This window comes from Lutra lutra, chromosome 3 (genome assembly GCF_902655055.1).
Source record: "Lutra lutra chromosome 3, mLutLut1.2, whole genome shotgun sequence".
Classification (NCBI taxonomy): Eukaryota; Metazoa; Chordata; class Mammalia; order Carnivora; family Mustelidae; genus Lutra; species Lutra lutra.
The window spans coordinates 23,944,779-23,968,861 of NC_062280.1; the positions used below are offsets into that span (position 1 = coordinate 23,944,779).

A 24,083-nucleotide genomic window follows, 5' to 3' on the forward strand; every position below is an offset into this window, starting at 1 on the left:
AATTTATACTGAATTCTCATGTTTTATATCTTTAACTGAAACATTTGAAAATAGTGAATAATGAAACCTCCTTATTTTGGGGGGCCTTTAATTAATGCAAACTCAATGATTCCTTCTATTAAAGGAAGCTAGGAGTCATAAAGAAGATAAATTGGCCATTTTCTTGCAGTTGCCACTGCATATTCTATCATATAGATTTGTTATAAAACCTAAAGAAATTAAAAAATGGATACATCAGGTGTATCTCAAATTCTGTACTATTTTCTCATTTTGGAACTTTATGAGATACATACCAAAAAATTGTAATCTATGTGTTCATGTAGGAAGGGTAAAAGTTTTTCTAACAAAATCTGGAGATCTGAATTACATTTACAAAAAGGCCTTGTACTAGTGTATCATGAAAAAAATTATTTTAAAGTCACCTTAAATTTTATCTTATTTCATTTGTTTGATTCATTTGATGAAATTGACAAATTAAATCAACACTAAATACAGCTTAAAAGAGAAATACTTTACCGAAAAATCTCTTATATGAAGTCTCACAAAGTAATCAAAGTTTGAAAATAAATCTAAATTTGGTAAATCTTTACACACATATGCACACACAAACACACACACATAACAATTTGTTGGCTTTTTCTTTCAATGAAATAGCAGTCTACAGCTCTTTAAAACCAGGAATTTCTACTTCCCACCCATGCCATGGAATTACTAATAAAAAAGAAGAATGCATTTTCTTCATGAGAATTTTTATACCACAGGAAAATAGCAAATGCAAATTATACTTTCCCCTCCAAATACTTGATTTTACTTTTGAAATCTGTCTGGGTCTTCTAGGCAAGTAATAAATTAGTATGCAATAACTTTAAAATGAATTAAATCAGTTTGGTGAACAAAAAACATTTGAAATCATGTTTGCCTTTAGAAAATACTCCTGTAACATGCTAACTTAGATTTTCATTAAGCCTCCTACAATTGAAATATTTAAAAATTCCTAATTTAGAGTACTGAATTTGTCATTCCAAGTAATGTTAATCAAAAAAGAAAAAAATAACAAGGATAACTCTCTTTAAAAAGAATTTTGAAATTCACCTAATTGAGTTTATGAGACCAATGAAAGAGTAATTTTATTTTTACACTAAAAAATATTCCAGATATCTTCAAATATGTTTTAACAGAATTGCATCTGAATTTATATGATCATCCTTAAAAGGGCAGGAGAAATGAAAAGGGGTTCTAGGTATATTAGGAAATACTGTCTGTTGCTGGGTGTGTCTTAGTGTGGAGTCTTTTGCTAACTATATTCCCATGGCCCTGAGAAATAAAGAAAGGCATGATGAAGGTTTACAAACCCTGTTCCCATTTTTGATAAGAGGAAAGAAGCAATCATAGTAATGCACTTTGATTTCAGCTGGATGAAGTTTTGAGAAATACTGATCTACATGGATTAAGTCTTGAATTGGGATTATGAGAGACATGTAAAATGATCTGATATTTAAGTAAAAGGTTCATATATTGTGTCTGTGCCTTGAAACAACACATCTCAATTATTTTTTAAATAATTTGCTTTTTCTTTAATAAACAGGCTTACTCAACTAGTTCTTTTCCAATCAGTTGAGACTTTGCCTGAAAAATATATTAATCATGTTCTTCTGATATAAAGAAAAGCAAACTTCAGGAAAACACCACAAAGGTACTAAATACACTATACCCTAATCCAGCTGAAAAAATCAAGTTGGCTATTGTATCTGTGATAACCAGTTCCCCATGGGCAGTTACAGAAGTCTGGATTAACAACTCTGAATCCAGGAGAACAATTAATATGTAGACATGCTATCATTCATTTCCATTCTTAATCTGCTTTTTTTTTTTTTTTTACATCTGCTAATCCGCTCAAGGACCTTTTTTAGTTATTCCCAGAATGAAGTTATTTATTCTTATTTTGAAATAAATTGTATTTCACTATTTTATGTACTTTCATAAACACATTATTTCTAGGTGTGTGTTTAAAGATTCAACTGAAATACAAGTATACATGTATCAGTGTGCTTTGGTGCATCAACGACAGGGTGTTCTGTGTTGGATGGAACAACCACCTAAAAATATGAAAAATCCCATGTACCTGTTGAGAGGGCCTTGGAGCACAAGAATGATTCCACAAAGCTACAATGTACACGGAGTTACGAAGATGGGAGTACTCTACCCCAAGGGAGGGCAAAGTTAAGGACAGTCTATATTTATAATGGTCCACATCAATTCATGTTGAAGCATGAATTGATTTACTACCCCTACTTCTTTTACTCCGCCCCTGTCGCAGTGAAGAGTGCCTGGAGTATCCGATGACAATATTACCTGATTACCTACTAAAGTGGCAACACCAAGAAATAACACCAAGCCACGTATAAAACACTGGAATTGGCACTTTAGTAGAGTTTGAAAGAGGAAAAGAAGAAGAATGAATTAGATATGATACTCCACATCATTTTAGTAAACTGGGTGGTTGTTGTGTATCTTTTTCTACTATCCATTTTATAATGGATATTCTATGACACACAAATATGTTTCCCAAAGGCTTTATAAGGATTTAAGAAAGTGCCTTTTACACTAGCTATAAATAATTGGTGAAAGGGGGAAATTCTGAAATGAAGACAGTAGTTCATGATTAATGAGAAAACATTTCGTTAATGACTAGATCTCAACCACATTTTTTCAATCTAAAGTTAAACACACACACACACACATACACACACACACACACACAAAGACTTTGTATTCTCAGAGTACTAAAAGGGAGTTGAAAAGGTCATGACCTATTCAGATGTATAAACTGGGTCATCAGAAATACATATAAAAACAGCTAATTTTTAATTTTATTTTTTTTAATATTTTATTTATTTACTTGACAGCCAGAGACAGCCAGAGAGGGAACATAAGCAGAGGGAGTGGGAGAGGGAGAAGCAGGTTTCCCTCTGAGCAGGGAGCCCAACGAAGGGCTCAATCTCAGGACCTCGGGATCATACCTGAGCTGAAGGCAGACATTTAACGTCTGAGCCACCCAGGTGCCCTAAACAATAGCTACTTTCAAGATATATCACAATTTCAAGGTCAACATGTGTGGCAGGTATCCCGAGCTCCTCCATGAATGGCTTTTAACTTTAACAAAAACTTTCCAGATCTGAGGAAAGTAAAATTTTTACAAAACTCCAATAAACATTAATTAACAATAAAGTTCATCAATTTGCAACAGGACTTTAGTTATTTTGTCCATTCTCCTTTCCTTTACTAGTTGAGTGAATCCCATATTCATAGAACTTGTGGAAATCTGTATAACTATTTTAGGAACATTTTCTGTGTCAATTTGATGATTTTTCAGAATCAAAATAATTCAACTCTACTATAGTTGTAAATATTAAATAAGCAATAGAGTCAGTATGTAATTACTCTTTTGTTTACAAACCAACAACCCTCATAAAAATCACTACAAATACAGTGGAACACTGATTAACCTAAATATTCAAGAGAGTACACTCAGGTTCTTTGAATTTTCTTGGCTCAGACCATAAAAGGTTTATTAGAAATCTTACAAAAAATTGTTGCTAGTATACTTTTCAGCCTTAAAATGCACACTATATGCAATTCAGCTGAAATTGACTACTTTAGTTTATATGTTGCTAGAGAAGGGAAGTTACACATTTGAATGGGTATTATCTTCCTCAGTATAATCACTGTGAGATAATGAATACATTATAACTTTGTAGAACTCTTCTTTTAGAACTGCAGTTAACATTACTTCATGAGCATAGAAGAAAAGTAGACTCATTATTTTATAGCCTTTTCATATCTTTCTTATCGAATACCAAACTTGATCTTTTAACTTTTCTAGAAATTTTTTTTTTAAACACCTGCACCGGTAATACAAATATTTTAAAAATATGTTGTTTAAAAAGGAAATTAGAAACAAAACCGAAAGTAAACATGTAGCTGTAGAATTAGAATGAGGGTACAGGATCCAAACCTGATGATTTTGATTAAGATAACACTGATTTTAATGTGTAACTCTGTACTATAATTTTAAAGCCTTATAATCATATCTCATCATTAAATGTTGGTGCATTAGGATACCAAGAATAGTACATTTCAACAAAACCAGTCTGGGCATCAGGAAACCTTGATTTTAGCCTCATAATGTCCTAACTACCTAAGGGATAATGGACAAATCACTTGACTGTAATTGTGTAAATGAGAGATTTGGGTTAAAAAGACTTCAGTGTACCTCGTATCTCTCATGTTTTAAGCACTCACTAATTAAATTGATTTATCTCTCTTCCAAAGAGAATCATATTTTAAAACTCTGGGAGTATCAGTGATTAATATTTTGCTATCTAACACTACTTTGCATTATAGGTAAAGGTACCATCTTTAAATCAATTTTCATATGAACTTAAAACTTTTCTAACAGTCAACCATCTGCCTTTCTTACACATAATCTCATTACTGGTTTTTTTTTTTTTTTTCTTAATTTAAAAGACTTTTTTGTTTCATTTTGCCAAAGGATTTGGAGGGATTTAAATAAGGCCTTCTTCTCATTTAGCTGTTTTTTTACGTTACTCAAATGTCTAAAAGTATATCTTACATTAATCGGAGGCCTCTTTCCTCACCCTATTCCCTGATCACACATTCCTACCAGCATACCCACCACCCTTGGCTATACTGCACCCTCCATATCTCTTGCAGGAGTTATAATAAAAAAAATTACAGGAAGATGGTAACATCCTCAAACTAAGGGAAGTATCTGCCCAATAGAGAGACCCATGATGGGCAGAGATTGATTGGAAATTGTATTCCAAGAAGTTAACCAGATAAGGTGAAAATGATCCACCTCTAGATAAATGCAGGAGTACCATTTAATAGTATAAACCCGTAGCTAGCAAACTAGATTACCTGCCCATGGGTATGGTAAAATATGTATAGAAATACAAAAAGATTAAGTTACACAATGAGATTCTCCTATACCTTTTGAACCCTTATCCTATTATTGCTATATTAAGAACTGTGGAAACTGAATCCCAAACTTCTTTTCTGATATGCTATTCAGATTTGAAGGCTGGAAGTCAAGACCCAGGCTACTCTCTGCTTTTCAGCAATCCAATACTAGCAGAATTCTGAAAAGGTGGTTTCACCACTGCCACCCCTGAATAAAAAGCAAAGAGAATAGGTGTCAGGTAATATCAACATCAGATGTCACAGGCAGTCATCAGGTTATTCTTTCAGCTGCTTACCAGTGTGACTCCTTTTATGTACCATAAGCACATTGGGCCCAATGCAAACCATGCCACAGACGTCACATTTCAGTTTACCATTCGGAAGCCGGATTCCTCCCTCGCCTTGAAGGTCCTGGACTTTCCTGTTGTCGGCCACCTCGCTGCTCTCAATTAGGGGTTCTTCTAGGCCGCTACCTTCATCATGGCCCCTGATCTCATCTTCACGGCTCAGGGGTTTCCTGTCACACTCTTCATCACTCTGCATTTCTAGCTTTACTGAATTTGCTGTAATTTAAAAAAGAAGAAATAAAGGAATTTTAAATGCAGGTCGTGGTGTCACCTACATCTCTTCTCCACCCAGTGCCATTCTACGAACACGGATGGAAATCACCAATGCGACATTATTACAGACTGTGCTCAGAACTATTTGAGTGACTTTGGCATCGAAGTGAAGATGGCTCAGAAAAGCTCTAGTAAACAGAATGACACTTTATTTGTACACTCATTTCTTTCTTTAACTTAGTTATATGCTTTTAAAACAAGTCCTTAATTCTGGTATGGGCTTTTGATTTTGTCGTTACCGAGACTCGGCATTGTATATGAGACAAGATTAGATATTGCCTAACCCACTGAGCCAGGCTTCTCCTTAACACTCATAGATATACTATAAAAATACACATACAATATATACATAATATATATACCTACATATATATACACAACATACGCATACAACATATACATATATAACACTTCTGTCTTACATCAGAATACTTGTGTAAACCTGCTTCAGGGCTGAGCAAGAGAAACAACTTGGGATCTCAATCTAGCAAATGTCTTAGATGTATGAAGGCATACCGTCAAGGCAAATACCCTAAAATCAGCTTAAAAACATATATTCACTGAAGAGCTATATAAATGTAGGGCAGAGTGCACAGACTTCACATGCTCCTAAGCTACTCTTTTTTTATATGAAGAAAATTCTCTATGGAACATATTAGTCTGCAAATCAAAGTATTCCAGCTTTAATCTATGCACACCAAAAAGCAATGAATGACAGGAATGGCATAGCAGGCATGCACGCACTTCTGACTGTTAAGAAATTTAATGCCTTCTGTTTGCTGTTTTTGGATCATCCCACAGAAATGTTGGAATTTTGTTAACACAGCTCTCATTCTGGATTGCTGACAAAGTCTTTTCACAAAGCAGAAACAGGCTTTAAATGAATACCAGTTTTTTATCCCCTGATGTTGAAATTCTTCAGAAATCATATCAAAGTTCCTGTGCAAAACAAATTATTTGGTACTACTTGAATGAAATACATTCATAAAAAGGAAGTAAGTTTTTTTGCTGCAATTTTCTTAGAGAAACCACACATTCTGTTGATTTGTCATTAGGACTTTAAACAGGTAGCGCTATCAAAATGGCTCTTCCCCTGCTCCCCTCCCTTAGAACTCCCCTAAGAATAAGAGGCAGCCTGGGTACAAAATGAGATGACTGCATTTACTCCAAAGACCATGGCTGTGACATTTATTAGCAGTATAAACTTGAACTAATTATTTAATGCCTGAACCTTTTCTGTCTTTTGTTTGCAAAGCAGACATAAGTTCAAATCACAAAATGAAGTTGAAGTAGAATAGTTCAGCTATTAGGATTGAGGACCCTATAACCAAACTGCCTGGATTTGAATACCAGCTCTGGCTCTCCCTGGAAGCAGTGTCACATTTTATAAGATACTTAAATCCTCTGTGTACTTTATAAAATGAGGATGATAATGGTACCCACTTCTCAGGCTGATGTAAGCATTAACTGAGCAAATACAGAAAACGGGCTTAACTCTTGTTTTTTTGGTGGCAGACAGCGCTCTATTTTTTCCATAAAGTTTTGTAAAGATCAATTATAGTACGTATGTACACTACTCTGAGATGTACAAAAGAGTATGTAGCCTTTTGGCCCCATTTCTAATAGAAAATCTCCTACACTGAGTTTTAACCTACTAACAAATTAGTACCACTTTACCAGTTTTTGAGAAGAGGAGACAATGATACTTTATCCCTCTTCATTTCCCCAACATGTTCAAATAATGTGTGGCCTCTAAGGAGGTGTTCAGGTAGTATTCGCCGTGGTGTTTTAGTAAATTAAGAATTTTCTTTCTTTAGAATTTTTTTTAAGATTTTATTTATTTATTTATTTGACAGAGAGAGAGAGAGAGAGATCAGTGAGAGGGAGGACACAAGCAGGGGGAGAGGGAGAGGGAGAAGCAGGCTTCCCGCTGAGTGGGAGCCCGATGAGAGGCTGGATGAGGGGCTCGATCCCAGGAAACTGGGGTAATGACCTGAGTGGAAGGCAGATGCTTAATGATTGAGCCACACAGACACCCCAAATTAACTCCTTTTCTACTCGAAGTTCACCATCCCTAAATTCTGATCTCAAAAGCAACTTTTATCCTCATTTTCTTTTAAAGATTTTTCATTTATTTATTTGACGGACAGAGATCACAAGTAGGCAGAGAGAGAGAGAGAGAGAAGGAAGCAGGCTCCCTGCTGAGCAGAGAGCCCAATGCGGGGCTGGATCCCAGGACCCTGGGATCATGACCTGAGCCAAAGGCAGAAGCTTTAATCCACTGAGCCACCCAGGTGCCCCTTATCCTCATTTTCTAATTCAGAACAGTATGTGAGTGTGAGTATGTGTATGTGTGTGTGTGTGTGTGTGTAGATGGTCTCTCTTTACACGAATTGGAGTATACAAATTATCTGACCTTTGCTTTCTTCATTTAACAATATCTGTTTCATCTTTCCATATTATTACACAGAAATGTACACTATTCTAACAGCTGCATAAAATCTATTTTATCAATACAATTTATTCCTAGGCTTTATCAATAAAATCTAGGATTGTTTGCTTCTATTATAGATATTATTATATATCACATTTAACTGTCAAATCTGTTATATAAAAACTGGTATTTTACTATAGATTTTAATCTGAAAATTTTATGGGTGAAATTGAGCATCTATGTCTATGTTTAAATGTTTGGGGGTTTTGGAGGGCTTTTGGGGAGCTGGCAATGGAAGTTATTTGCCCATTTTTCTACTAGGTTGTTGGTTTTTATGCTAAGGTTGGTTGTTGCTTTATATGCTAAGGAACTTAACCCCATGTTTGTTATGTTTTGCAAATGTTGCATTATTACTCAAGGGTATTTGGGAGCATGTATTCTAATTTTACATTTTGAATTTTAATGTTTTCAACTGTGGTTTCTAGAGTCTGTATTTTGCTTTAATAAGTTTTTCCATACTCTTAGAAGTTTTCCATGTTTTTTTTTCCTGGAAATGAAAATTATTCTAATCAGAGTAAAACACTAATTTTTACCCTATGTAGTCCCATATTTCATTCATAATTCTCATTTAAAGAAAAAATTAAGAAAACAAATGAAAAGTATGATGATATAGCATGACTTCATATACCAATCTGTGAGCAAACTGTCCTACATATTTAAGTGATGTACCAGAGGTTATAAACTGCACAGCAACGTCATCATTTATATTCCTGAACTGATCAACATCTGATAAGCTGCATTTAATGAGTGTAAAGTCTACCAGCATTCCATTTCAGGAATTGAAGAAATGTATCTTAAAAGAGTAGGTCTGAGTTTGAAACTTCTGGGCCTCTTAAATTTCAAAACAGCACAAAATTATGAAGAATACAACTTGATGTTATATTAAATGATCACCTTTCCCCTAATGAGAATATTATAATATGGACATCAAATATAATATCTAATGGGTAAAATGTCATTTAAAAATTACTGTGTATTAAAATTACAGTTAGAGCTTTGTATCCATAGAGGAATATAACTGAATATCCAAAAAAGTATACATTTGTTAGAACTAAAATACAGAAGAAATGGTAAACTTTAGCAATCTTTTCTCCAACAACATTATACTCTAAAGTATTATATGTTTATCACATATGAATGTATATACTACTGCTATAGCAAATACAGTAATTTATATTCATTGATATAGTAAATCAATAAATGCAACATTTTATTATACATTATATTTTATCACATATGAATGTATATATTACTATAGTAAATATAGTAGTTTATATTCATTGATATAGCAAATCAATAAATGCAACAATTTTAGTATATACATATCATAGATGAAATTTTCCATTAATATGGTGGTTTATGTACAAACAAAATCCCATCATAATTAACTTTTATTCTGCTTCACTAAAATTAGGTTGAAATTTAGGATTAAAACAATTAGTCTTTGAATTTCAATTGTTAAATGAAAAAAACTTCCTTACTCAAAGAATATAAAGAAATTCCCTCATAATTTATTTTCACTATTTAAGATGTTTCTAAATAATGCAGAATACTATATTTTAACTCATTAATTAAACTTAAGTCTTCAGTAAATTTATGTATACTCTAAATTACAATTTATATATCAATGAGTTGTATTATGATTATTTGTAGCTATAATATATAAAGCTACTATAAATATTAATCATTGTATAATATTCATAGTATATTTGTTATCAAAATTTTACTCTTTATTATTTGGTATTTCTTTTACTGTTTGGTAACAGGAAAACATTCCCCTAAATGGGCTAATTTCTATGAAGATGAGAATTTGTTAGTGTGAGAGGGATGAATTCTTGTTATTACAATCTCAAGACCAAGAAATATTTTTTAGACTGTTTACTCGATATGCCCTAATTTTACATTCTTCTTTTCATATCTATAGGAATTTATACACATTAATCTAATGACAAACTAGTAAAGACAATATTTTGTAACAACAAATTATTAGCAATGAAAAGGGATGTGAAATAAGATTTTTTTTTTTAAGAATTTATTTATTTGACAGAGAAAGAGAGATTACAAGTCAGCAGAGCAGCAGAGTGGGGGGAGGAAGCACGCTCCCCGCTGAGCCGGCAGCCCAATGTGGGGCTTGATTCCAGGACCCTGAGATCATAACCTGAGCTGAAGGCAGAGGCCTAACCCACTGAGCCACCCAAGCATCCCTAAAATTTTAATTAATTGATCGGTTTGTTCTGTTATTCAATACTATAGTCACAAATAACTATAATATATAGATATTTGAGTATTTTAATGAACAAAATAAAGATGTTTAAGTATTTTTAAGTTAAAGGAGATAATGTGAAATAGAGTTTATTTTTATTTTTTTAAGAGGTATTATTTATTTATTTGACAGAGAGAGACTGCGAGGGAACACAAGCAAGGGGAGTGGGCGAAGAAGAAGCAGGCTTCCCACTGAGCAAGGAGCCCAATATGGGGCTTGATCCCAGGACCCTGGGATTGAAGGGTGACCTGAGCCGAGGCAGACACTTAATGACTGAGCCACCCAGGTGCCCTGATTCTACAATTTAAAAAAAGGACAAGTCAAGTCAAATTTTAAAGCATTCACAATTTCGAAGAAAAAGTTAACTATACAGATTTTTAGTTGAATTGGAGATTCATGAACATGGGTAAAATAATAGTTAATAAAAAAGAACTTTACGATCAATTTTACATAGAAGCTTTGAATTATTTTCAGGACAAAACGTACAAAGTTTATCTTTAAGCAAAAAGTTGCTTCAAAATGCAAACAGGTTTGTAAATTTAAAATTCCCCCCCCTCTTCTTCATGCTTTTAAAGTACTACTGAACTTTAGGATATAGCTTTTAGATGCTACAAAAACACAAAATTTAATTGCCTCCATTTACAGATGATCACACCAAGGCAGAGAAGTAAAGAGACTTACCTAAGGGCTTATATTATAAGTGACTCACAGGCTAAACAATTTCCAATTATAAAAGTTTCTTCAGTAACCATACTAGGCTCTCTACACTCAAAGGCTTCATAAGTATCCTTGTTTTGAGATACGTAATAGTGAATGGAAAAGGTTACATTAGACTTGTCTTTAATTCACTAAGATGGTATTAAATAAGGGGATAAAAGAGTAAGAATATTTACAGAGATAACACATGTAGATCACTATTTTAAAAAGGTAGCAAACCAAATGGGGAAAAATTATATTTTGTGAAGCTGTTCAAAACTATTTTAAGGACTCCCTGGGTGGCTCAGTCGGTTAAGCATCTGCCTTTGGCCAGGTCATGATCCCAGGGTCCAGGTATCGGATCGCACTCCACGTGGGGCTCCTTGCTCAGCGGGAAGCCTGCTTCCCCCTCCCCCACTTGCCCTGTTTGTGTTCCTTCTCTCGCTCTCTGTCAAATAGATAAATAAAATCTTTAAAAAAAAAAAAACTAATTCAGCATATGTCATAACAAAAATTTCTTTGCCACTATTATTGCACTTTGAAAATTTAAAAAGACAATTCAAAACTTGAATATATACCGTGTAAAAATGAGATGGAAAGGAAAACGTACACATTGTTACATATACATGATGCTCCTAGAACTCATCCATGTCAGCCAGTATAAAACAAAGACCAAAACTGAATTCTCTTTAGAAATAAACAAAGAAGCAAATATTTATTAAGTACTTGCTGCTTGCCTAAATATTTGCTAAAAGTGGTTATGATGGTTTAAGACTAAGAGCTGGAGATTATTAAATAAGAAGTCCATGTCAACAGGATAATATACACTAGGAACAGGTCATGAAAGAGTTCATGACTAAGAGGAGGGAACTATTTTACTAACACATATACTGTGGTTACATAATTGTTACATTATTAACCCGAAAGGTACATAAAGGGAAAGAGACTTTTCCTTAGAAATTGGACATTTGGGACGCCTGGGTGGCTCAGTTGGTTAAGCAGCTGCCTTTGGCTCAGGTCATTATCCCAGCGTCCTGGGATCGAGTCCCACATTGGGCTCCTTGCTTGGCAGGGAGCCTGCTTCTCCCTCTGCCTCTGCCTGCCACTCTGTCTGCCTGTGCTCACTCTCGCTTCTCTCTCTATGACAAATAAATAAATAAAATCTTTAAAAAAAAAAAAAGAGAAATTGGACATTTACTACTTTTTACTCCATGCTTCCCTCAAGCCACCCACCTATGCAAGATAGCATACAATTCTGCAATGTCTGGCAACTGATGTCATCAAATAATAAAATTCTCAATTTTTAAAATTTGGGGGGAAAAGATCATTTTTAATATGTATGGTAAAATACATTGAAGTTAATTCTGAATTATCAAATTAAAGGAACAAATTCTATCCTAATCCTTACAATGTCACTGTCACAGATAATTCTGTCATTTTAAAATGTCAGCTTTGGGAAATACCACAGTAACCAGAACCTTAGATATAATTATTAAAATATTTTTAATATCTCAATTAAACTTCCTATAACTTAAAATGTTGTTATTAGTATGACTTAATTCTACTAATCCACCAACAGATTATTAAAATTTCATAGCTAGGAAAATAATGCAAAGAGATTATGATTTATTTGCTGTATTTAAAAGGATATATTTATTATATGGGGTATAAATAGGATTTCTAGATTAATTACTTATCAAATTAGTGATTTATACCTGTTCAGTTTCCAATTAATATTTTTTAATTTTTAATTTTTAAAGGACATAAATACTATGAGACTTAAAAGGAACATTTGTTTCATAGTAATGAATAAAGACCAGTTAAAACCATTCTTTAATTACTAAATTTGGGGAGAAAAGTCTTACAGGTGTGATATATAAGTGGACTTTTTATATGCTTGGTTTCTGTTGCGTAAGAATTCAAGAGGACACTTGAGTGGTGTTATTACTTGCATCAATTTCTCCCAGTCTGTGCCAGCTACTTGAAATGGTGTTAAACACACTAATTGAATCAATATGTCGATCTAATCTGCTTAAGTTGCTTCTGAGCTAATATAACTCTCTCTCATTTAAACTATCGAAACAGAAACACCAAACATGATTAAATCCACGTTAACAGCCCAGCAGCTGTTTAAATAATGTGTTAGAAAAACAAACTGCCTTCAAAAGTCTGATGTAAAGCACAATTATTTACTAAGAACTTAACAGTCTAAACAACTAAAGTAAAATCACAACAAAAATTATTTTAAGGTATGTGCAATCATTTTATAAAAATCCTCTCAACAATATTTCACACAACATGAACGCTTTGTTTCTTGCAACTGTGAATAAATAAATGTGTAAGCCCTGCAAAACAGCTCCTCACAACATCCTTCAAGATTCGTTTTATAAATGGTTTTAGACAAGTCCAGACACTGGTGTCGCTCACCTGCAGCTGGGCCATTTGTGGGTAGCCTTTTCAGAGTGTACATCACAGCACCTCATTTCCTTTTCCTCCCCACCTTCTCTTCTCTAATAAAGTGACATTATGTATTTCTTAAACCTACTAGAGTAACTACATCAAGACAGTGCTGATTTCTGATATACTCTCATTCTAAGAACGGTATAGTAGAAAGTTTCCCTGTACCTGAGGCAGGAAACCAGGGTCTTCACCTCCCCCTCTGCTCCCTAATTAATTGTGGGACCTTGGAATATTTGTTTTCTTGGATTCAGCCACCTGCACCATCTGAAATATGGGGAAAATAACACTTGATGTTCATGAAAACTGCACACTAGATAGTCTCTTTACACTAATAATAGTAATAATGGGAAAACAGCAACTTCCTATAATTCTTCATGATTTATAAAATATATACTCTGTCTCAATTGATACTCAACAATGAATGATAGGGCAGTTACAGATAAACAAATGGAGGCATCAAGTGATTTTCCCAAGAACACAAACTTAGTAAATGTTAACCTGCTATCATTTCAAGGTCTTCTGCCTCTTTCTATGACATGATACTGGTTCTCCAATTAAACAAGTAACTAATTATATTCAGGGAAAATATTGTATTTAGGACAAACAGGTCTTTCATATGCTATAAAACTATGTCCACTGGCTGAAAAAATACTAGGAATTCAAGTTTATGATGGTCAAATAAAATAATATTATTTCCCTAAAATTAACTCTCAAATTAATATTTTCCATCAAGTCTGGAATGTATATGTCCACTCAAAACAACTACCTCTTATATTTTACATTTGCTTTGGTCTTAAGGCAGGGATAGGGTTTGTATTCCTGAAGAATTTGTCAATACATAATCCTCTACCCATCCCCCAATTTTTTTCTCTATTCCTTGATATGCTATGACTTATCAGTGGTAGGTAAAGACAGCCATTTGAAGAATAAGTCAATATTATCAGTTTTAATCTCTAAACCAACAGTTTATGCTGGATGTCATTTTAGGACTTCCTTTGTGGTCAAATTTTGACAGTTTTGTGTCAGTTGTTAAAAGATAAATCATGTAGTATTTCATTTCCATTTAAAGAGGTGTTCATGAAAAATAAATACAAAATATATGTCCTCTCTAAGAAAGAAAGAAAAGAAAAGAAAAGAAAAAAGAAAAGAAAGTAAAGAAAGAGAAAAGGGATGACCTTAATGGTCTCCCACAATGCATGAAATCTTATATAGCATGCCCATCATCAAACCACAGTGGCACAGTGGCATCATGGTAGCCCAAGGACAATGGCACAGCACAGTGGCATCATTGTAGCCCAAGGATGAAGTTTCAATATTTTGGCAGACAACTTGTTCATGAGAAATGTACAGTGTGGAGGAAATAAGCCGACTTTAAATAGAGATACCACAAGCAAACAATAGTCTGCCCCTTTATGCATCCTTTAAATGAATGATTAGCCAAGTCTTAAAGATTCAGTATATGCCACTTCTTGCATATCCTTTTTTTGCATTTTCATGCAACCCAGAACGACTTTAAGATCATCTGTGCCATTTCGCCCAGAACAGCTAACTGAGCTCTCTTGTCTTTCGTTACTTTCCATTCCTCTGATTCATCCCCCATTATATTCACTTGTGAAATTAATCTTCCTAAAGCAGAACTCTTATTACTCTTCTAAATGTTTTCAATGACCGCCCACTGTATATAAATTAAATACAAAGGTGTTGGTGTGGAATTTAAGGACACCCTCAGCATAGTTCCATTATAGCTCTCAGCCATATGTTCCATGAGTCCCTTAGTCATTTTCCAGCCATTCTTCCTGGAACACATCCTATACATCTCTACTTACTAGTTTTTCTTCCTGGCTCCTTTTACTATTTTCTGGAATCCTTTCCCTATTTCTATCAATATTAGCATACCATTCAAGGCCATTTATCTCCTACTTTTTTTTTTAAAAAAGATTTTATTTACTTATTTGACAGAGAAAACACAAGTAGGCAGGCAGAGAGAAAGGGGGAAGCAGGTTACCTGCTGAGCAGAGAGCCCGATGTGGGGCTCAATCCCAGGACCATGGGATAATGACTTGAGCCGAAGGCAGAGGCTTAACCCACTGAGCCACCGAGGAGCCTTTTTTCATGGAGTATTTCCTGAGCACAAAGACACATTCTAGTGATTTCTTTAGTGTTTTTGCCTTACTTCTACATTCCCTATAGTATAAGATCCTTGAAAAAAAAAGTGCTATCTTTATTCAGTTACAAAACCATTATATCCTTGCATACACCAGGCACTCAGTAATTGCTGAATTGTTGCTAATTTACATATTATACTTCTCTTTGTAAGTTATAGAGACCATGCATAAATTAACCCCAGGTGACAAACAAATATATCAATACAGAGTTGGGTTTTAAACACAAAACATCATCATCATAATATGATTAAAGGGCCACTGTATGACAGGAAAGACTATAGGTGCATAATACATGTCTCCTGTTTGATCATGATTGCCACTCTGTGAAGTACCTAATATTACCCTCATTTTACAGATGAGGATGCTCAGATGGGGTGAAGCAACATGTCCCACTCACACCTCTACTCAGAGCCAAATCTGAGACTAGAACCCAGAATTGCTGTTACCTTGTGTCACCAAAAACAAACTGGTTACTAGTTACCAGTAAAGAAATAAAGAAAAAAGGGATGTTAAAATGTTAATGAAGAACAACTCTGAATCAGCATGTGCCATCTGACATGTTTTTTTGTAAAAGTCTAATACAGGTGTAAGTAGTGTGCCAGCTTTGAGTAAAGCGAAATTTGTCTGAGAGCCTATTTTGGAAGAAGACCAGCTTATAGTGCCAGATTTTCTTAGCATGGATTTTATTTCATATAAGAGCAATCTACTTTGAACTGGTGTTTGGCAACCGTCTGCTTAACATAGCTGTGGGAGGTTTGTGAAGCAAATTACATTGTGAAATTATCTCTTTAATAAGGGGAGTACAAATTTTTAACCAAACTTCTCTAAGAAGTAAAATCATTACTATAAAATCCAGCTGAGAGGGCATATTCCCAAAGGGTCCCAACACACTGGACTGCCAGAGGTCACTAAGGACGCTTAAACCAGGTCAGAAGGCAGTGCTGCCGGCACACTGAAGAGAAACAGATAAGAAATGGAGCAGGGTTTCTATTACAGGGCAACATTGACAGAGGAGAGAACCAAAACCACGCAACACACTTCAGCGGCTTTACTGAGTCTCTGAACTGAAGTGACAGAGGAACTCAACAGCTCTTCACGCTCTGGGTTCACATATCCTCGGTTTCCAAAATCTGGAGCCTACGTACTCCCGTCAAGGCCACAGAAATTCTTTCCCTGGTGTTCTTCCATAAATACTTCCCTATTTGTGTGAAACAACTGGGGGTAACATTTGGCCCCGAGATGCAGGACTGGTCAGTTGGAAATGTGTAACGAATGAGATATGTCAAGTAGTAACAAAGAGGAGAAAACTCATAGTGGTGATTAGGTTAATGAATCTGGAAAACCACCTAGTAAATTTCAAAAGATCAGTGCCAGTTAGATACTTATTCTCCATAACGTAGCACCAGCGGTTTTTTTTTTTTTTACAATGTCCTAATGAATAGACATTTTAGATAGTTATATAGAGTACATATATTAAAAGGTTAAAAAAATAATTATATTGCAACTAGGAGGTCCAAGGTGGATAATGGAAATGTTGGATTCAAATACCTGTGTTGAAGTTCTTCACTCGTGTGAATGTTAAGTCACTTAATGTCTTCCTGTTTCCTACTGTGTAAAGTGAGGATAATATCTTCTATGTAAAAATCCTGAGACTGGGAAGGCACACAATCATTTAGAGCAGGCAGTATAGCGTGTGGTTAAGATTATGGGATCTAGATTCAGTGCCCTTGGGTTTAAGGCCAGATTCTTTCATTTATTAGCCACATGACCTTAAGAAACCTCTCTGTCCCATTTTTCTCTTCTATAAAATCAAGATAATGATAATACCTGCCTTCTAGGGCTGTTCTGAGCATTAAATACAATTGTATATAAATACCCTTAGAGCTATTTTACTTATTAATAGATTTATCAAAATATGAAAGCATATCATGAAGTGTAGGACATCAAACAAATATAAACGTAGAGTGTACTGTATGTGTACTGTGGGGAAGCACAAGGATGATACAGAAGGCTTCATGAGCAAAGTTGCATTTAAGATAGTAGTTACAGGTTGGATAAGCTTTACATCAGAGAGAAAACAGATGGCACTCAACATTGGAGGCAATCATAAAGAGAAGGCATGATACATGTTGGTCTGAGTGACACCATTTTCTTTTCTGAAATGCATACATTCAATGAGTAACATAAATAGAAATACCCTAAAATCTAAGAGAGTTTAAAATGAAGTAAGCCATAAAAAAATTAATGTTTGTAAGGCAGTAATTTCAAAGACAAGTACTGTCAACTTATTAACAGACGGTGTTTCAACAATCATAGTATGAAAGAGGAAACTCCTTAGAATTCATTCATTCAGCCATTCAAAATTACTGAGCATCTAGTTTCTACCAGGTACTGCAATGCAGCAGTGAACAAGAAGGCCCTTGTGATTTACACATATGTGTGCGTATGTGTGTGCATATATGTATATGTACAAATATCTTTTTTTTTTTTAATATATGAGCTCAACTATGCACAGTAAAATATTGTGAGAATTACAATGACTGGTAATCCTTCCCCCCAGAATATATTACTACTATAAAATTTCACTGCAAAATGGAGAGCATAAATAATCAGACACTCTCATAAGATCACTATTTCAAAAGGATAGCTTCTTCTGAATTGTAAGTAGTTACTTTAAGCATGCCATCTATCTGTGAACTGAAGTTTTGATTATTCAATGAGTTGTCTGTCTCCATATCTGGAACATCCGTTAGCCAGCTTTCTAAAGCTTGTAACTAAAGTATACAAAACATTCTTCAAGTGATGATATAGTTCTATGTATCATAGAGAGCAAATGAGACATGCCAAATAAAGGGTACACAAACAGCTTTTTTAAAAACTAGCAAAGGTAAGTTTATTACATTTGTCAAGTGTAAGAGAATTCCTTATTCATTTGAATATACTTCTTTTAAAATACGTGATATTATCTGGTCACATCAAAAGTAAAGTAAACTGTATAATAACTGGGTTTTATTTCTCCTTCTATTAACTTATGATTTAGTGCATGATTTAGTGCTGACATCGTATCTCTGTCACCCATAATAGGGCGTGTTACCTTCTAGAGACTTAGCTTCCTTAACTATGAAATGGAGATAATGTTACTTATTTGTGCAAGTAATATAACTAAACGCATACGAGCCTGAGGCCAAGGCTCTTGAGGTCCCTTCAGTGTGTGGTACCCATGATTTTAGGATGCAGCCAAGGTATGCTTGAAATTTTATGCAAAAAAAATTGTGTAATTGGTAATAATTGTTAGCTACTGAATATCTCAATATAAATTTCTTTATGCAAAAAAATCTGATTGATTTCTTGGCTCATCAGCCAAAATTGATGGCAAGCAGCCTACCACCTACATTTTCTTCTAGGAGTTTTACAGTTTCGGGTTTAAATTTAAATCTTTAATCCATTTTGAGTTGATTTTTATGAATGGTTTAAGATAAGGGTTTCATTTCGGTTTCATTCTCTTGTATATGGCTGTCCACTTTTCTCAGTACCATTTACTGAAGAGCTTATACTTTCTCTATGTGTCTTCTTGGCTCCTTTGACGTAAATTAATAGACCACAGATGCAAGGGTTGATTTCTGGGTTCTCTAATCTGTTATATTCATCTGTGTGTCTATTTTTAATGCCAACCATACTGTTTTGATTACTATAACTTTGTAACATAGTTTGAAATCAAGAAGTATGCTTCCAGCTTTGTTTTTGTTTTTATTTTTTTTTCCTCAAAGACTGTTTCGGCTATTTAGGGTCTTTTGTGGCTCCATACAAATTTTAGGATTGTTTTTTCTATTTCTGTGAAAATGTCATTGGAATTTTGAAAGAAATTGCATTGCATCTATATATTGCTTTGGATGTTATGAACATTTTAACAATGCTAATTGTTCCAACCTATCAGCATGGAATATCTTTTCATTTATTTAGGTCTTCTTCAATCTTTCAGTTTTCAGCATACAGATCTTTTATCTCTTGGTTAAATTTATCTCTAGGTATTTTTTTTCTTTTTGATGCAGCTGCAAATGACATTGTTTTCTTAACGTCTGTGATAGTCTGTTGTTTAGTACAGAGAAACACAACTGATTTTATATATTGATTCTGTACCCTACAACTTTAATTTGTTGGTTATTTCTAATAGTTTTTTAATGGGTGTCTTTAGAGTTTTCTATATATAATATGTCATCTGCAGATAAAGTCAGTTTAACTTCCTTTCTGAATTAGATGTCTTTTATTCTCCTCTTTTCACACAACAGCCAAGATATGGAAACAACCTAAGGGGTCTAGCAATGAATGAATGGATAGAGCTGTATTACTTACACACACACACACACACACACACACACACACACACACACACACGGGAATATTATTCAGCCATGACAAAGAAGGAGATCCTGTTGTTTACAACAACATAGACAGACACTGAGGGCATTACGCTAAATGAAATAAGCCAGCAAGGGAAAGACAAATAGTGATGTCATCACTTATATGTGTATATGTGGAATCTAAAAACAAGTCGAACTCATAGAAACAGTAGTAGAAAAGTATGCTTCTAGGGGCTGGAGGATGGGAGAAAGAGGGAGAGGTTGGTAAAAGAGTACAAACTTTCAGCTATGAGATTTATAAATTTTGGGGAGCTAATGCATAACATGGTGACTATTGTTAATTCTGTATCGTATAACTGAAATTTGATAAGAGTGTAGAACTTAAATATTCTCTCTCACACACCAAAGATAAATATGTGAGGTGATAGATGTGTTAATTAACTAGGTGGGAGGATTCCTTTCACTATGCATACATATATCAAATCATCACAATGTACACTTTAAATATCTTACAATTTCATTTGTCAATTATACTTCAGTAAAGCTGAAAAAATTTCAGGATGCATTTAAAAATGAATATGCTTCTTTATACCAAGTCTCTTCCTAGTGTGGGGTTCAGATAAAGATCTATTTTAGGTCATATATTTTAAAACTCTGGCTTAGAAGCAGCATTCCTAAATCTATGTACTAATGTATTTCTAAAGGTCATAAATAAGAGCATATTTAAATGTTAATGTACATTTATACGTATACACAGTATATAATACTGGAAACCTAGTTGGTATGTGTTGAGGATGGTCTTCATTAAGCAATAAATGTTAGCTACTTAAGCAAAAGATAGTGCAACATGATTAATGGGCCATCCCCATGAGTTTCCTTCAGTTGAATATTGGCGGGCATCCAGGAGGGAGTGGGGAAAGCAAAACAAACACAACATACACAAAACTTGAAAAAAAAAAAAAAAGAGTGCTACAACCTTCATAAAAAGCATAAAGTCCTTGACTCAAATAATGTTATGAAGACTCTTCTGAATTTTTCCTTTTTTTCTACTTTGTCCCTGTCAGGATGTGAACCCTGCCATTATGTATGGCTTGCGGCTGTTTGCAGGTTTCCTCCCCATCTGGGACTAGGAGGCAAATTGCAGGTTTCCAGGGAGGGGGGATGCACTTACAGTAGGGATTGCTTCAGCACTTCATATGGACGGTGCCAAGCCCACTGATACTAGCTACCTTGCTCCCTGGGACAACCAGCCACCAGATTTTGTACTTAAGTTACTGAAAATATACAAGTTGTAAGTTTCAGAAGCCTGAAGTCTTTCTTTGCTTGAAGACCATAATAAGTACAAGGACCATTAAAAGTCATTTTACTCTTTTCCACCTGCAAAATGAATGAAATTATTTCAGGGGCACCAGAATACCCAAATCTACATTTTTGTCACATTCATCTCAATGCTCACTGTCCTCTTCCACATCCCTAGTATGCTGCCTTTTTTCAAAGCAGCACATGCTTACTAAAAGCACTTCATTCCGTGGGAGCTGTCAGCAATTACTGCAATGAACTTTAAATCTTCTTCCTCTAACCACTGTAGTATTCTAGAAATAATGACAAACTCCTCCCGGCTTTAAAATGTCAAGCTGACCACTCAGAAATGTAAGCTAGGTTTCTCCAGGAAGGCCCACCTGATAAGACATTTTATAAGTCTTCCATTTTATCTCCTTTTCTATTACTATAGTGCCTTAACACTTTCACAGTGTAGCAACACCTTCTGGGACAAGCTGAAACTAAAACAAACCACGAAAGCTGCCACCTTAATGAAGTTAGCAATATGTGCTTGGCAAGAATAAGCTATATAATTTTTTTTTATCTGACACTATCTTTTGAATTAATTCTACTTTCTTCCTCACAGTGCTATTTCTAAACAATTTAAACTCATTACATAACTAATTTACCTAATGGCAAGATAGCCTTCCCTTAGGTGTGCAATAGTATTTTAAAAATATATATACCCAGTACGCTATACTATTTTCATACATTTTAGGATTAAATTAATTTTCAAATATCTGGTTCAAGTTTCACACTCAGAAAAAAATTTGAATTAACTTCATTACTCCAATGAAGCTTTACATTCCCAGCTGACATCACAATTATAGATTTATAAGGTTAATGGAAATATAACAAAATCTCAGTATAGTTTTTCAGATAACATAGAAAGCATACGACTTGTATCTTTAAATACGCTCAATTTTAGCACAGGAAGGTATATTATTTAAGAAAAAGCCATAGAGAGATCAAGTAAGGTTTAAATGGCATATCTGTGAGCATACAAAGGAAAAACAAATTAAGACACAGGATCCTGATAAATCACTTTACCAACAGAAAAGTTAGCTTCTCTCTTCAGATACCAAAATTCTTGTTACTGCTTCCATCAAATATTTACTGCATGCTTGGGAAGACACCGGGTCATACTCCAAGATCAGAGAATTTGCTGGCTTTCATAATACTGCTTTCATATCATCACTTCCCCATAAAAGTAGATAAATAATCAAGTCCATTCATTCAGTACACATGTATAGGGTGCAGTCTATACACCAGCTACACTGCTAAGTGTTGGAGGTACAGGGGTGAACAAGACAAGCATGGGTTACAGTCTGGCTGGAGATGGACAGGATCCCAATAATGCAGGAAGTTCTCTGACAGGGAGTGCCAGGGTAACACCTGTCTCAGTGACAAAATATAGAAAGTCTGAGAGGAGGAAAAAGAAAAAAGGTAGGAAAACCAATGATAGTATTCAGGTCTCTCAAAGTAATACCACTAACAAAGAAAGAATCAAGGATCTTAAAGGTAAAATCCAGTGCCAATGTAGCCATGGGAATGTATTCATGATGTGGGGCAATTTCAAATGGCTAGCAATGGAAAGAGTAGACGAAAGATGGGGAGAAGTACTGACATTTTAGTGAAGTTCCATTTTGCTGCGTGTCCTTCAACACTAGCCATTTGATTCCCAAAACTTTCTGGTAGGTGTAGTTTTGTTTTATACAAAAGGAGGCTGAAGATCTGGACCACATGATAATGCTGAATAATACTATGACTCTGAACCAGCCAAATACCCTCATAATATATTGACTACAAAGGGAACCAAATGGGGAAAAAAAAATCTAACTTCTACAGATATGGGAATTTAAAGTTCATTTTCTATTAATGGTGTCATCTTAAGGCATTCATATTTTACTAGGTACTATACAAACAAATATTTATTGGTAACTGACCTCAGAGTAATACAGAATAAAGATATATAGTATTAAACAAAATATACACCCATTCACTAAGTAGCATGCAAATGAATGCGAAGCAACCTAATAAATTAAAAAGTGCAAAGAGAAAAGAGACTAGCAGAGAAAAGGAACTGAACACAATAAATGGGTCTAAGCACTAGACTTTAATGCCTGATTTTAAGGTGGCAAAAATGTGAGTGTTCATTCACTCCACAAAAATGTCTGGGGCACAACTGTTAGACCAGGTACTCTACTAAGCAATAAAGACACAGTGACAATCAAATCAGATATAGTCTTTACTTTCATATTCTGTCCATATCTGGTGGAGACAAAGGGAGATGACAGCCTTGCAAGAGTCTATTTGTCTGAAAGGAGGAGGTAGTGTAAAGGCAAAGAATCTGGAACAAGAAAGGCCCAGAGAATTCACTAAAATTCCTACAATTAAGGACCTGTAGCCCTACCATATAACCCATTATCAGAAATAACTTCATTAATGTTTCATTAAGCTGAATTTTTGTTCTTAGTATGTAAATAACTAACAGAGCAAAATATTTATTGTTGAAAATATACATGTAAGTATCAGCTGGCATTTTCACTAATAATTCCTAGATTGTTTCCATCACAAATATAAACAAAAGTAGCTAATTGTTATTTTTTTTTACCATGAATGTAGCTTCACAATGTGAGTGAACCCTGAAAAAAATAAAACAATATACACACACAAAATTTGAATGAAAATCTAAAATGCAGCCTCTTCAACCCATTATATTCA

The 24,083-nt window shown here is 34.5% G+C and overlaps 1 protein-coding gene across 12 annotated transcripts in view; it reads right to left on the reverse strand.

Annotated features, from left to right (window-relative positions):
- The window catches only part of IKZF2 (IKAROS family zinc finger 2), a 155,722-nt gene that overhangs the window by 48,973 nt on the left and 82,666 nt on the right, over positions 1–24,083 (reverse strand). For 11 of the 12 annotated variants that reach the window (XM_047720979.1, XM_047720986.1, XM_047720980.1 and 8 more), the window contains one exon: positions 5,280–5,546. In XM_047720979.1, the coding sequence (XP_047576935.1) occupies positions 5,280–5,546 (267 nt within the window). The remainder of the gene's footprint in view (positions 1–5,279; positions 5,547–24,083) is intronic. The other variant, XM_047720989.1, reaches the window with a different exon arrangement.